Source organism: Borostomias antarcticus (genome assembly GCF_949987555.1).
Source record: "Borostomias antarcticus genome assembly, contig: scaffold_164, whole genome shotgun sequence".
Lineage (NCBI taxonomy): Eukaryota > Metazoa > Chordata > Actinopteri > Stomiiformes > Stomiidae > Borostomias > Borostomias antarcticus.
Genome location: NW_028176529.1, coordinates 57331 through 72509, shown reverse-complemented (window position 1 = coordinate 72509; position 15179 = coordinate 57331). Strand labels below are relative to the sequence as shown.

General features: G+C 55.0%; 1 protein-coding gene across 2 annotated transcripts; it reads right to left on the bottom strand.

Annotated features, from left to right (window-relative positions):
* Positions 1-2156: 2156 nt before the first annotated feature.
* Positions 2157-15159, bottom strand: rbbp7 (RB binding protein 7, chromatin remodeling factor). Of its 2 annotated transcripts, none has more exons than XM_084462361.1 (12): positions 14987-15159; positions 13611-13755; positions 13137-13282; positions 11945-12118; positions 11427-11542; positions 8673-8833; positions 8384-8510; positions 8215-8292; positions 6500-6576; positions 3138-3195; positions 2772-2882; positions 2157-2446 (listed from the first exon to the last, which is right to left on the bottom strand). In XM_084462361.1, exons 1-12 carry the CDS (start codon positions 15000-15002, stop codon positions 2378-2380), a joined length of 1278 nt encoding a protein of 425 aa, XP_084318487.1. In that variant the 5' UTR covers positions 15003-15159; the 3' UTR covers positions 2157-2377. The 2 variants fall into 2 exon arrangements, with proteins under 2 accessions (XP_084318487.1, XP_084318486.1); XM_084462360.1 differs by having other exon boundaries at positions 11945-12121; positions 14987-15158.
* Between the last annotated feature and the right edge of the window lie 20 nt (positions 15160-15179).

The following is a 15179-nucleotide window of genomic DNA, read 5'->3' as shown; positions in this document are numbered from 1 at the left end:
AAGATGGTATCTCATAAACAGCACTGATTTACAGGAGAATCTCCCACTGTGTAGTCCAGTGCTACCTTAACAGGGTAATCTATGTGTGTGATTGATTGACATGAACAGGCCACTGGAGTGGGTAGGATCCCAGGTCAGACAAGCGCTTCCCATTCAGTGTTCAAAGCCAGACCTCCAGATCTCCACATTCATTTCCAGTTCATTTTTTTTCAACTGTGCTTGTAGAAAAGTCAGGGGAATGGATTTGATTGGCGCCGCTGGAATTGAGCGATGCCAGTGAGATGATTATTATTCCAAATTCCAAAGTCAGAGAACCTTTTAGTTGTTAAGTATGGAGTCAAGGAGGACAGACACTTGATTTGAGGCTGAGGAAAGTAACTCACACCAGTGGACGTGTGTGTGTGTGTGTGTGTGTGAGTGTGTGTGTGTGTGTGGTGGACGGGATGGATGGACGCCTGGACTCCCTCTTGGTTTGGCTCTGCCACAGTTGGATTCTCAGGTTATGTCAAATCTACCTCGGCTGGTGGGACTGGGGTAACCCTAACCCTGGGGTAACCCTAACCCTTAACCCTAACCCTGGTGGGACTGGGGTCACCCTAACCCTTAACCCTAACCCTGAGGTAACCCTAACCCTGTGAATGGAGCTGCTCCCACATCAGAGATTTATTTTTACAAAATGAGCCCAACATCCCCTCTTCTGAGATTGTCAAATGTTCTTAGTCGCCTCTCGCTTTTCAATAAAACATTTTGTAGAATTTTCAAAACGGAAGTCTTGTCATTTGATTGTGCGAGAAAGCAACATAACAGTGAGGATGTATTGCAGAGTGAAACCACACACTACACTACAGTAAAAAGAAATGGTAAACTATTTACTTTTTAAAAGTTACAAAAGTTTTATTGCAATTACACATCAGGTCATACACAAAACAAGTTCCAAGAGGGTTGTAGAATGTTCCAGAGTTGCCGCAGTTACAGCGTCAGAGACCAATCGTGATCTGTGACTGGGTTGAGATACAGCCCTATCACCCCAACCAAGTGCATTGGTTGGTGGAAAAACAAGTATCGACTAATTCCATTGTCATTTTATTTTATACTTCTTTTATTACAAAACTGTTCAAAGACATGTTAGCTCTGAGCGGTACAGTGGGGGGCCATGTCACCATCAGGAGGAGTTGGGCTACAGAGGGGGGCCATGTCACCATCAGGAGGAGTTGGGCTACAGAGGGGGGCCATGTCACCATCAGGAGGAGTTGGGCTACAGTGGGGGGCCATGTCACCATCAGGAGGAGTTGGGCTACAGAGGGGGGCCATGTCACCATCAGGAGGAGTTGGGCTACAGAGGGGGGCCATGTCACCATCAGGAGGAGTTGGGCTACAGAGGGGGGCCATGTCACCATCAGGAGTTGGGCTACAGAGGGGGGCCATGTCACCATCAGGAGGAGTTGGGCTACAGAGGGGGGCCATGTCACCATCAGGAGTTGGGCTACAGAGGGGGGCTAACCATGTGAGAGGAGCATGACTGCTGAAAGCCTCGGTCAAAACAGGGTTTCAGTTTCAATAGACACACAAGGAGAGCCTGGCTTGCAGTGGACTTGACTTGAGTCTCTGATTCCTGTCCAGAAACCTCCGCACCTAGCTCCCTTTAACCCAGACAACTGTAGCTCTCACAAGACTAGATAGGGGTTAGCGAAATGGTGGATGTACTGTACAATTGACAGGGATTTCCACCATCTTGCGTAGGCCCATCATATCCTATCAGATCTATACTAGTAAATGGGCAGGAGGGGCTAGAGAGTTGTTTCTGGATAGGGTCCTCCTGTCTGTCCAGGAGGAAATATGGAGATGGACCAGGGCTGAGGGGGGGGTTGGGCCCTGGACCAGGGCTGAGGGGGGGGGTTGGACCCTGGACCAGGGCTGAGGGGGGGGGTTGGGCCCTGGACCAGGGCTGAGGGGGGGGGGGTGGGCCCTGGACCAGGGCTGAGGGGGGGGGTTGGACCCTGGACCAGGGCTGAGGGGGGGGGGGTGGACCCTGGACCAGGGCTGAGGGGGGGGGGGGGGGTGGGCCCTGGACCAGGGCTGAGGGGGGGGTTGGGCCCTGGACCAGGGCTGAGGGGGGGGTTGGGCCCTGGACCAGGGCTGAGGGGGGGGGTGGGCCCTGGACCAGGGCTGAGGGGGGGGGTTGGACCCTGGACCAGGGCTGAGGGGGGGGGGGGTGGGCCCTGGACCAGGGCTGAGGGGGGGGGGGTGGGCCCTGGACCAGGGCTGAGGGGGGGGTTGGGCCCTGGACCAGGGCTGAGGGGGGGGTTGGGCCCTGGACCAGGGACTAGACTGGTACATGGTGCCAGCCTGGGGGCTTCGCCGCGGGGGGAGGGGGGGGTTACGAGCCCTGGCCCTCCAGCTCTGATGCAGGGGTGTCTGGCTCCTCGTCGTTGTAGATGTTCTCAGCCTACATGGAAAGACAGGAGAGGAGAACGGTTAGCCAACAGCATTCCAGTACCAGAACACAACATGGCTCCTATTAACCAGCATTCCAGTACCAGAACACAACATGGCTCCTATTAACCAGCATTCCAGTACCAGAACACAACATGGCTCCTATTAACCAGCATTCCAGTACCAGAACACAACATGGCTCCTATTAACCAGCATTCCAGTACCAGAACACAACATGGCTCCTATTGACCAGCATGACCCAGATAGGGTGACTGATGTTGACTGGGGGATTCAGCACCGTCACCGTCTTCTCTTTCCCAGGATGCAGCAGTACTCACCATCTGCCAGACCTGCATGATGTTGTCCTCGGAGACAGAGCAGATGACCCAGGGTTCATTGGGGTTCCAGGAGAAGTCGGAGATCTTGGCTGTGTGGCCTCCATGGATGAACTGGAGGAGAAGAGGGATGTGGTGAGTAGTGGGTTGTGATTGAGTTTGTATTATAAATTAGTGGTCAGTCAGAATAAACCAGCCTTCTACGGGCCAGGCTGTCTATTCAGGTGTAGGGTCTAGTGGTTAGTTTGGGACTTGGCCAAGCATGGTATAGGCTCTAGTGTCTGGCTGGTTGGTTTGGTTAGTTGGGCCCAGGTTGGTGTAGGTTCTAGTGGTTGGTTGGGGACTGGGTCCAATTTGCAGTCCACTCACCAGTAGTTCTGGAGGTCCATCCTCTGCATCCTCAGCTGACTGCTCCTCTCCAATTTTACTGGAAACACACACACACACACACACACACAGTTTTAGAGGGAGCTAACAAGAAAGTAGGCGAGGAATCTACAGTGACTCTGCCAAGTAGTTAGTAGTTTATAAAAACAAATTAAATCTCAATCTTTCCTCATTTCCTTTCCTTCCTCCTTGCAGGTTCCTTGCCTCTGTGCTTCTCTGCCAATGCAGAGACAGAAGGCAGCAAAGAGAGACTATTGAAACTAAACTGAGCTGGTTAGCGTCGAGATGAGTACTGAGACTCAGCCGAACTGAGCTGGTTAAGGTTAGAGGAGGTGAGTATTGAGACTGCCTAACTGAGCTGGTTAAGGTTAGAGGAGGTGAGTATTGAGACTCAGCCTAACTGAGCTGGTTAAGGTTAGAGGAGATGAGTACTGAGACTCAGCCTAACTGAGCTGGTTAAGGTTAGAGGAGGTGAGTACTGAGACTCAGCCTAACTGAGCTGGTTAAGGTTAGAGGAGGTGAGTATTGAGACTCTGCCGAACTGAGCTGGTTAAGGTTAGAGGAGGCGAGTATTGAGTCTAGGGATGTCACCATGATGCCCAGGTTTCTCCACCGGTTAATAAACACCACCGGTGTTACCGGAACCACTGGAGGCTCGACATTTTACAAACGTCTGCTTTGCTCCGTCCGCGTGCATCATGTTTTCTTTGATCGGTTAAATGTGAACGACTTCTTAAGAACGTTCGGGAAAAAAATTGTGTTGAACACAGACATGGGGACGAGAGCATTTGTAGGCTACCTACAGACGCTTCTGTGCTTGTGCGCTATACAAATAAAGTTTGATTTGATTCTGTGAAGTTTAAAATAGTTTGCAGAGTTCACGAAGGACAGTGAAGACGGCTGAGGGCTGATGGCTCTAACGTTAGTGGAGAGAAATTTGACACGGCGCTGCTGTGTTGTGAGCCGTTGCTCACTCTGCTCTCAATCTCCTCACTCTGCCCTCACTCTGCCCTCACCCTCACTCTGCCCTCACCCTCATTCTGCCCTCACTCTCCTCACTCTGCCCTCACTCTCCTCACTCTGCCCTCACTCTCCTCACTCTGCCCTCACCCTCACTCTCACTCTGCCCTCACCCTCACCCTGCCCTCACTCTCACTCTGCCCTCACCCTCACCCTGCCCTCACTCTCACTCTGCCCTCACCCTCACTCTGCCCTCACTCTCACTCTGCCCTCACCCTCACTCTGCCCTCACTCTCACTCTGCCCTCACTCTCACTCTGCCCTCACCCTCACTCTGCCCTCACCCTCACTCTGCCCTCACCCTCACTCTGCCCTCACCCTCACTCTCACTCTGCCCTCACTCTCCTCACTCTGCCCTCACCCTCACTCTGCCCTCACCCTCACTCTGCCCTCACCCTCATTCTGCCCTCACTCTCCTCACTCTGCCCTCACTCTCCTCACTCTGCCCTCACGCTCACTCTGCCCTCACCTTCACTCTGCCCTCACTCTGCCCTCACCCTCACTCTGCCCTCACCCTCACTCTGCCCTCACCCTCACTCTGCCCTCACCCTCACTCTGCCCTCACCCTCACTCTGCCCTCACTCTCCTCACTCTGCCCTCACTCTGCCCTCACCCTCACTCTGCCCTCACCCTCATTCTGCCCTCACTCTCCTCACTCTGCCCTCACTCTCCTCACTCTGCCCTCACCCTCACTCTGCTCTCACCTTCACTCTGCCCTCACCCTCACTCTGCCCTCACCCTCACTCTGCCCTCACCCTCACTCTGCCCTCACCCTCACTCTGCCCTCACCCTCACTCTGCCCTCACTCTCCTCACTCTGCCCTCACTCTCCTCACTCTGCCCTCACTCTGCCCTCACCCTCACTCTGCCCTCACTCTGCCCTCACCCTCACTCTACCCTCACTCTGCCCTCACCCTCCTCACTCTGCCCTCACTCTCCTCACTCTGCCCTCACTCTGCCCTCACCCTCACTCTGCCCTCACTCTGCCCTCACCCTCACTCTGCCCTCACCCTCACTCTGCCCTCACCCTCACTCTGCCCTCACCCTCCTCACTCTGCCCTCACTCTCCTCACTCTGCCCTCACTCTCCTCACTCTGCCCTCACCCTCTCACCTCACCTCACCCTCACCTCACCCTCACTCTCACCTCACCCTCACTCTGCCCTCACCCTCATCACTCTGCCCTCACCCTCACTCTGCCCTCACCCTCACTCTGCCCTCACTCTCACTCTGCCCTCACCCTCACTCTCCTCACTCTGCCCTCACTCTACTCTCACTCTCACTCTGCCCTCACCCTCACTCTGCCCTCACCCTCACTCTGCCCTCACCCTCACTCTGCCCTCACTCTCACTCTGCCCTCACCCTCACTCTCCTCACTCTGCCCTCACTCTCACTCTGCCCTCACCCTCACTCTGCCCTCACCCTCACTCTGCCCTCACCCTCACTCTGCCCTCACCCTCACTCTGCCCTCACCCTCACTCTGCCCTCACTCTACTCTCACTCTCACTCTGCCCTCACCCTCACTCTGCCCTCACCCTCACTCTGCCCTCACCCTCACTCTGCCCTCACCCTCACTCTGCCCTCACTCTCACTCTGCCCTCACCCTCACTCTCCTCACTCTGCCCTCACTCTACTCTCACTCTGCCCTCACCCTCACTCTGCCCTCACCCTCACTCTGCCCTCACCCTCACTCAAATTCAAACAAATTCAAGTGTTTTTGATTTGATGAACATGAGCGCTCATAAACGAAAATGAAGGAATGTGTTTTTAGAAAGCAACCCTCCAGTGGGAACGGTGGGTTAGGGTTAGAGTCATGCAGCGGTGTGTGACTGGTGTTCACCCCAAAACTGACTAACACCAGTAACACAGACAACTGTGGCATCCCTAGTTGAAACCCGGCCGAGCTGAGCTGGTTAGCTTAGATGAGGTGAGTATTGAGACTCTGGTCAGAGGAGATGGTCTGGTTCTGGTCTGGTTCTGGTTAGAGGAGATGGTCTGGTTCTGGTCAGAGGAGATGGTCTGGTTCTGGTCTGGTTCTGGTCTGGTCCTGATCAGAGGAGATGGTCTGGTTCTGGTCAGAGGAGATGGTCTGGTTCTGGTCAGAGGAGATGGTCTGGTTCTGGTCTGGTCCTGGTCAGAGGAGATGGTCTGGTGATGGTCTGGTTCTGGTCTGGTTCTGGTGATGGTCTGGTTCTGGTCTGGTTCTGGTTCTGGTCCTGGTCTGGTCCTGGTCTGGTCCTGGTCTGGTCCTGGTCTGGTTCTGGTCAGAGGAGATGGTCTGGTTCTGGTCTGGTTCTGGTCCTGGTCTGGTCCTGGTCTGGTTCTTACCTGAGGTCCCAGACGTTCAGCCTGCGGTCAGTGCCGCTGGATGCCAGAATGGTTTCGTTGTGAGGCGACCATTGCACCTGCATTAGAGGTCAGTAAATCACTGTCAGTGCAATAAACTCCGGACCTCCATCACACACACACCTTCTTCAAATCAAACATCAGTGAGACAGGAGGAGGCATAGAGAGAGACCAGGGGGAGTGTGAGGGAGGCATAGAGAGAGACCAGGGGGAGTGTGAGGGAGGCATAGAGAGAGACCAGGGGGAGTGTGAGGGAGGCATAGAGAGAGACCAGGGGGAGTGTGAGAGGGAGGCATAGAGAGAGACCAGGGGGAGTGTGAGGGAGGCATAGAGAGAGACCAGGGGGAGTGTGAGAAGGAGGCATAGAGAGAGACCAGGGGGAGTGTGAGGGAGGCATAGAGAGAGACCAGAGGGAGTGTGAGGGAGGCATAGAGAGAGACCAGGGGGAGTGTGAGGGAGGCATAGAGAGAGACCAGGGGGAGTGTGAGGGAGGCATAGAGAGAGACCAGAGGGAGTGTGTGAGAAGGAGGCATAGAGAGAGACCAGAGGGAGTGTGAGGGAGGCATAGAGAGAGACCAGGGGGAGTGTGAGGGAGGCATAGAGAGAGACCAGAGGGAGTGTGTGAGAAGGAGGCATAGAGAGAGACCAGAGGGAGTGTGAGGGAGGCATAGAGAGAGACCAGGGGGAGTGTGAGGGAGGCATAGAGAGACCAGGGGGAGTGTGAGGGAGGCATAGAGAGAGACCAGAGGGAGTGTGTGAGGGAGGCATAGAGAGAGACCAGAGGGAGTGTGTGAGGGAGGCAGAGAGAGACCAGGGGGAGTGTGAGGGAGGCATAGAGAGAGACCAGAGGGAGTGTGTGAGAAGGAGGCATAGAGAGAGACCAGGGGGAGTGTGAGGGAGGCATAGAGAGAGACCAGAGGGAGTGTGAGGGAGGCATAGAGAGAGACCAGGGGGAGTGTGAGGGAGGCATAGAGAGACCAGGGGGAGTGTGAGGGAGGCATAGAGAGAGACCAGAGGGAGTGTGTGAGGGAGGCATAGAGAGAGACCAGAGGGAGTGTGTGAGGGAGGCAGAGAGAGACCAGGGGGAGTGTGAGGGAGGCATAGAGAGAGACCAGGGGGAGTGTGAGGGAGGCATAGAGAGAGACCAGAGGGAGTGTGAGAGGGAGGCATAGAGAGAGACCAGAGAGAGTGTGTGAAGGAGGCATAGAGAGAGACCAGAGGGAGTGTGAGGGAGGCATAGAGAGAGACCAGAGGGAGTGTGAGGGAGGCATAGAGAGAGACCAGAGGGAGTGTGAGGGAGGCATAGAGAGAGACCAGGGGGAGTGTGAGAGGGAGGCATAGAGAGAGACCAGAGGGAGTGTGAGAGGGAGGCATAGAGAGAGACCAGGGGGAGTGTGAGGGAGGCATAGAGAGAGACCAGAGGGAGTGTGAGAAGGAGGCATAGAGAGACCAGAGGGAGTGTGTGAGGGAGGCATAGAGAGACCAGGGGGAGTGTGAGGGAGGCATAGAGAGAGACCAGAGGGAGTGTGAGGGAGGCAGAGAGAGACCAGGGGGAGTGTGAGGGAGGCATAGAGAGAGACCAGAGGGAGTGTGTGAGAAGGAGGCAGAGAGAGACCAGGGGGAGTGTGTGAGAGAGAGACCAGAGGGAGTGTGCACGTGACTGTGTACTACACGTTTACATGTTCTTTGAGTATTACCTGGAAGATCTCATCCTTGTGAGACTCGAAGGAGTGCAGCTTGAGCTTGAGGTTCCTCAGGTCCCACAGCGCCACCGTCTGGGAGAGGGGAGGAAAGGCGTTTGTAGCGGCACGATTACGGAAGCGAGTCGCTCCCCAGAAGAGGACGGCCGGGCGCCGCGGTCAGTACCTTGTCAGCTGACCCGGTGGCCAGGATGAACTCGCTGTAGGGGTTGAAGGACAGACAGTTGACCTCTGCCGTGTGGGCGTCCACCGCGTGGCTGGGCTTGGACGTGTTGTTGGAGCGAGTGTCCCAGCTGAGGGGAGGAGGCGTGTGAAAGAGTGTGTGAGATTTGATTTAATCTAGACCACACTGAAAAAGCTTACGAGGGCCTTATAGCATTTCGTCCCCTTCGGCCCTTCGCAACAAATAATTTAGACCCCAGCGTTTCCTGCTCCAGCTCACATCAGACACTCACATCATGAGCTTCTGGTCGTCGGCCACAGATCCGAACAGTGACTCGTGCAGCAGGTGCCATGACACGTCCTCCACCACCGCCGTGTGGCCCGTGAAGATGGTCTTGGCGTCCACGATCTTCCCCTCCTTAGGCCCCGCCCCTATGTCCCACAGACAGATGGTCTGCAGACGCGAGCGCGCGCGCCACACACACACACACACACACACACACACACACACACAAACAAATGATCACTGACCTCTCCAGTAGTTATAAGAGTTGAATCTAAATTGCCTTCATCAGATTCTCAAGGCTGAGGAGCCAGATCCAAAGCATTTTACTCTCTTATACTTGTATGACGGACATAACAAGGTAGCCTTGAATCTTGACTCCTGTCCTCCATCCCTACCCCTAACCCTGTCCCCCATCCCTAACCCTGTCCCCCATCCCTAACCCCTAACCCTGTCCCCCATCCCTAACCCTGTCCCCCATCCCTAACCCCTAACCCTGTCCCCCATCCCTAACCGTCCCCCATCCCTACCCCTGTCCCCCATCCCTAACCCTGTCCCCCATCCCTAACCGTCCCCCATCCCTAACCCTGTCCCCCATCCCTACCCCTAACCCTGTCCCCCATCCCTAACCGTCCCCCATCCCTAACCCTGTCCCCCATCCCTAACCCTGTCCCCCATCCCTAACCCCTAACCCTGTCCCCCATCCCTACCCCTAACCCTGTCCCCCATCCCTAACCGTCCCCCATCCCTACCCCTGTCCCCCATCCCTAACCCTGTCCCCCATCCCTACCCCTAACCCTGTCCCCCATCCCTAACCCTGTCCCCCATCCCTACCCCTAACCCTGTCCCCCATCCCTAACCCTGTCCCCCATCCCTACCCCTAACCCTGTCCCCCATCCCTAACCCTGTCCCCCATCCCTAACCCTAACCCTGTCCCCCATCCCTACCCCTAACCCTGTCCCCTAACCCTGTCCCCTATCCCTGTCCCCCATCCCTAACCCTGTCCCCCATCCCTAACCGTCCCCCATCCCTACCCCTAACCCTGTCCCCCATCCCTAACCGTCCCCCATCCCTACCCCTAACCCTGTCCCCCATCCCTACCCCTAACCCTGTCCCCCATCCCTAACCCTGTCCCCTAACCCTGTCCCCCATCCCTACCCCTAACCCTGTCCCCCATCCCTAACCCTGTCCCCCATCCCTACCCCTAACCCTGTCCCCCATCCCTAACCCTGTCCCCCATCCCTACCCCTAACCCTGTCCCCCATCCCTAACCCTGTCCCCCATCCCTACCCCTAACCCTGTCCCCCATCCCTACCCCTAACCCTGTCCCCCATCCCTACCCCTAACCCTGTCCCCCATCCCTACCCCTAACCCTGTCCCCCATCCCTAACCCTGTCCCCTAACCCTGTCCCCTATCCCTAACCCTGTCCCCTACCCCTGTCCCCCATCCCTAACCCTGTCCCCTAACCCTGTCCCCTAACCCTGTCCCCCATCCCTAACCCTGTCCCCTAACCCTGTCCCCTAACCCTGTCCCCCATCCCTACCCCTAACCCTGTCCCCCATCCCTAACCCTGTCCCCCATCCCTAACCCTGTCCCCTAACCCTGTCCCCCATCCCTAACCCTGTCCCCCATCCCTACCCCTAACCCTGTCCCCCATCCCTACCCCTAACCCTGTCCCCCATCCCTACCCCTAACCCTGTCCCCCATCCCTACCCCTAACCCTGTCCCCCATCCCTAACCCTGTCCACCATCCCTAACCCTGTCCCCCATCCCTAACCCTAACCCTAACCCTGTCCCCTAACCCTGTCCCCTATCCCTACCCCTAACCCTGTCCCCCATCCCTAACCCTGTCCCCCATCCCTAACCCTGTCCCCTAACCCTGTCCCCTATCCCTACCCCTAACCCTGTCCCCCATCCCTACCCCTAACCCTGTCCCCCATCCCTACCCCTAACCCTGTCCCCCATCCCTACCCCTAACCCTGTCCCCCATCCCTACCCCTAACCCTGTCCCCTAACCCTGTCCCCCATCCCTAACCCTGTCCCCCATCCCTAACCCTGTCCCCCATCCCTACCCCTAACCCTGTCCCCCATCCCTAACCCTGTCCCCTAACCCTGTCCCCTATCCCTAACCCTGTCCCCTAACCCTGTCCCCTATCCCTAACCCTGTCCCCTACCCCTGTCCCCCATCCCTAACCCTGTCCCCTAACCCTGTCCCCTAACCCTGTCCCCCATCCCTAACCCTGTCCCCCATCCCTAACCCTGTCCCCTAACCCTGTCCCCCATCCCTACCCCTAACCCTGTCCCCCATCCCTACCCCTAACCCTGTCCCCCATCCCTACCCCTAACCCTGTCCCCCATCCCTAACCCTGTCCCCCATCCCTAACCCTGTCCCCCATCCCTAACCCTAACCCTAACCCTGTCCACCATCCCTAACCCTAACCCTGTCCTCCATCCTAGCCTCTTTCTCAAAGTTAAGTTGAGGAAAAGGTTGGTTAAGGAGGAACCTCTCAGGTTCTCCTGGGTTGGTTAAGGAGGAACCTCTCAGGTTCTCCTGGGTTGGTTAAGGAGGAACCTCTCAGGTTCTCCTGGGTTGTGCTTTGGGGAGAGGTAGAGCAGAGGGACCAGTGATTCTTCCTCAGATCCGGTAGCTACAACCCTCTCAACACCCGTCAGACCTCCACAAACGCATCAGGGCGGAGCCAGAGGTGCTGGGGGGCGGAGCCAGAAGTGCCGGGGGCGGAGCCAGAAGTGCCAGGGACTCACATGGTCGTCGGAGGCGCTGAGCAGGTTACCACTGAGGTTGGGGTTCCAGGAGAGTCCGTAACCTTCTTTCTGGTGGCCACGCAGACGCAGGTCTGGACTGCACTCTCCACTGGGGTCTGAGAGGCGCGCGCACACACACACGCACACACACACACACACGCGCGCACACACGGCTGTTATGAGCATGTTCGACAGCAGAATATGTAGCCATAGCATCATGACATGTTTTACGAAGACAGACATGTTTGGTGTTGCGGTGTTTGTGTGAGTGTGTGTGTTTGTGACTGTGTGTGTTTGTGTGAGTGTGTGTGTTTGTGACTGTGTGTGTGTGTGACTGTGTGTGTTTGTGACTGTGTGTGTTTGTGACTGTGTGTGTGTGTGACTGTGTGTGTGTGTGACTGTGTGTGTTTGTGACTGTGTATGTGTGTGACTGTGTGTGTTTGTGACTGTGTGTGTTTGTGACTGTGTGTGTGTGTGACTGTGTGTGTTTGTGACTGTGTGTGTGTGTCCATTCCCACCAGGTTTGGAGGGGTGCTTGGTGTAGTCGAAGACCAGCACGTCGGAGGTGGGGGTCTTGGTGGCGATGATGCAGGGGTTCTGGGGCATGTAGCGAGCGCGGTTCACCTCGCCCTCGTGGTTGATCTTGATCTCAATCTCGATCTTCCCGCTCACCGAGCCGAAGCCCCCGAACTCTGAACATGGAGGGTTAGGGTTAGGTCTGGGGTTAGGGTTAGGTCTGGGGTTAGGTCTGGGGTTAGGTCTGGGGTTAGGGTTAGGTCTGGGGTTAGGGTTAGGTCTGGGGTTAGGGTTAGGTCTGGGGTTGGGTTAGCCCGGTCAGGAACCATGATGGGAGGCTCAGGGACAGGTCCCCACACACAGACAGAGCCTAGATTAACAATACCAACGCCATGGAGATTCTCTATGCGGAATGGGCTTCTTAGTTCTAGAACCCTCCAGACTCTAAGACAAAGACAACATAGCAGTTGGAAGTCTAATCAGAAAGTGACTCACCCCCATATCTGTGGGTTAGTTCATTAAGAGGTGAGGTTTCCTACTGTACCATCATAGTCATCTGGCGAGCAGATTTACCCCCTCAAAACCACTCACACAATGACAGGCCAGGACAGGCCTAAAAACCACTCACACAATGACAGGACAGGACAGGCCTAAAAACCACTCACACAATGACAGGACAGGACAGGCCTAAAAACCACTCACACAATGACAGGCCAGGACAGGCCTAAAAACCCCTCACACAATGACAGGCCAGGACAGGCCTAAAAACCACTAACACAATGACAGGACAGGACAGCCACACCCTCTCAGGTCATCCTGGTCCTCCACAGCCCCATCTACGTACCTGCTGGAGAGAGAGGGAGAGAGAAGGAGAGAGAGGTCAGGATCTGAGCTACAGCAAGAACAAGCAGGTTAGACTGCATTAGCATGTCGGTGCATCTCTATAGTCTACAGTGGCCACTTCCATTCCAATCCCTCACATCCTCTCTCCTTAGTTCCATCTCAAAATGTAAACGGAGGAAGAGAGGCTCCTCCTCCAATGAGTTCTGAGTGGAAGACAAGAAACCAGAGGAACCAAGGCCAGACTTTCAAGATTCAACCCTGGTCTTCCACATGCAATTCTGATGAAGTCAAGGAGGCCACTTTAAACTATGGAGACACACCCCCACACGCCCCCCAAACTCCTCCTCCTACCTCCTTTCTCGCTGTCGTAGTGTGAGGCATCAAACTGGGCGTCGTCGTTGGGGACCTGGACGCTGGCGATGACCAGGTGGTTCTGTTCGTCAGAGGTGTGTGTTCCCAGAACCAGCCGATGAACCGCGTAGTCCTTCCCCTCGGGCCTAGACAGCACCAGAACCAGAAAAAGACGGCGTTAACACACACTCCACCAGGAAACGGCAGGCCAAAAAGCCACTGACGTTATCATCACACAACAATGGCATGGTAATTCTGAGATCAGGTTCATTTACCAGGTGTATAACTAGCTAATGGGAATAAGTCACTAAAACATAACCATTCATATGTAACCCGTACGAGAACCCAGTCTCACTGGGTTCCACATACAGCCGTAGCTTCAGTCCACATGAAGGACTCTAGCTGGCTGCACACTTCGACTGTGTTGAGGATCTAGATAGAAAGTGATGATGATGATGAAGAAGAAGAGCATACCGATTGACGTCCGGCAGCCACTGCACCGTGAGGCTGGGCCACTCCAGCGCATGCGTCATGACCAGGTCGTAGAGGAAGGGCGTGTTCTTCTTCCAGATCTTGTACTCCTCGTTGATGACCCGCTCCTCCACCGCATCGTCGTACACTGCGAAGGGAGAGGCGGGATACAAGCGTGCATGTTAACATCAAGCCCTGAAGCTGAACCACCACGTTACAAGCCCTGAACTAAACCATCACGTTACAAGCCCTGAACTAAACCATCACGTTACAAGCCCTGAACTAAACCATCACGTTACAAGCACTGAAGCTAAACCATCACGTTACAAGCCCTGAACTAAACCATCACGTTACAAGCCCTGAACTAAACCATCACGTTACAAGCCCTGAAGCTGAACCATAACGTTACAAGCCCTGAACTAAACCATCACGTTACAAGCCCTGAAGCTAAACCATCACGTTACAAGCCCTGAAGCTAAACCATCACGTTACAAGCCCTGAACTAAACCATCACGTTACAAGCCCTGAACTAAACCATCACGTTACAAGCCCTGAAGCTGAACCATAACGTTACAAGCCCTGAACTAAACCATCACGTTACAAGCCCTGAAGCTAAACCATCACGTTACAAGCCCTGAAGCTAAACCATCACGTTACAAGCCCTGAACTAAACCATCACGTTACAAGCCCTGAAGCTAAACCATCACGTTACAAGCCCTGAACTAAACCATAACGTTACAAGCCCTGAACTAAACCATCACGTTACAAGCCCTGAACTAAACCATCACGTTACAAGCCCTGAACTAAACCATAACGTTACAAGCCCTGAACTAAACCATCACGTTACAAGCCCTGAACTAAACCATCACGTTACAAGCCCTGAACTAAACCATCACGTTACAAGCCCTGAACTAAACCATCACGTTACAAGCCCTGAACTAAACCATCACGTTACAAGCCCTGAACTAAACCATAACGTTACAAGCCCTGAACTAAACCATCACGTTACAAGCCCTGAAGCTGAACTAACTAAATCGTTGAGCTGAGGGTTAGGGTTAGCTGCTCTGAACCCCCTAACCCTAACCCCTAACCCTAACCCTAACCCCTAACCCTAACCCTAACCCACACTGCAGCTCGACATCATGACGATGCTCTCTAACGCGGTATTGGGCTTAATATCGTCCAGCACCAGTCAGGAGGATAGCTCATAAAAAAACACGACCTACCTGGTTAGCATAGCAGCAAGCTAACTAGCAAACTGGCGGGTTCGCCTAGCTTTAGCCTCTAGCCCTGGCCTGGCCTGGCCTGGGCTAGCTAGCCTGCTAACGCACACAAAGCATGCACACAAACTGAGCCAACACGCTGGATAGCTACGTTACCTTCTTTATCCGCCATGTTGAGTCTTCAGGGTCGATTTGAATGGTTAATCACCCGTAGGTTACAATGCCCGAGAGCAGAGTAAGTGTTTATTCTAGATGTTATTCTCAGTATTGCGTATCTCAGCTGGTTGTGCTGCTGCTCGCTTCCCTCTTTCTCTTCTGCGCGCATCCAGGCAGCTCAACAGCGCATGCG

Bases quoted from the DNA above. Each gene is read 5' to 3' on its own strand.
- rbbp7 (XM_084462360.1), bottom strand. The intron at 13,283-13,610 runs GTATGCTCTTCT...GGTGCTGTCTAG, and splicing joins TGGCTGCCGGACGTCAATCG to GCCCGAGGGGAAGGACTACG. The intron at 12,122-13,136 runs GTAGGAGGAGGA...ACCCTCCATGTT, and splicing joins CTACGACAGCGAGAAAGGAG to CAGAGTTCGGGGGCTTCGGC.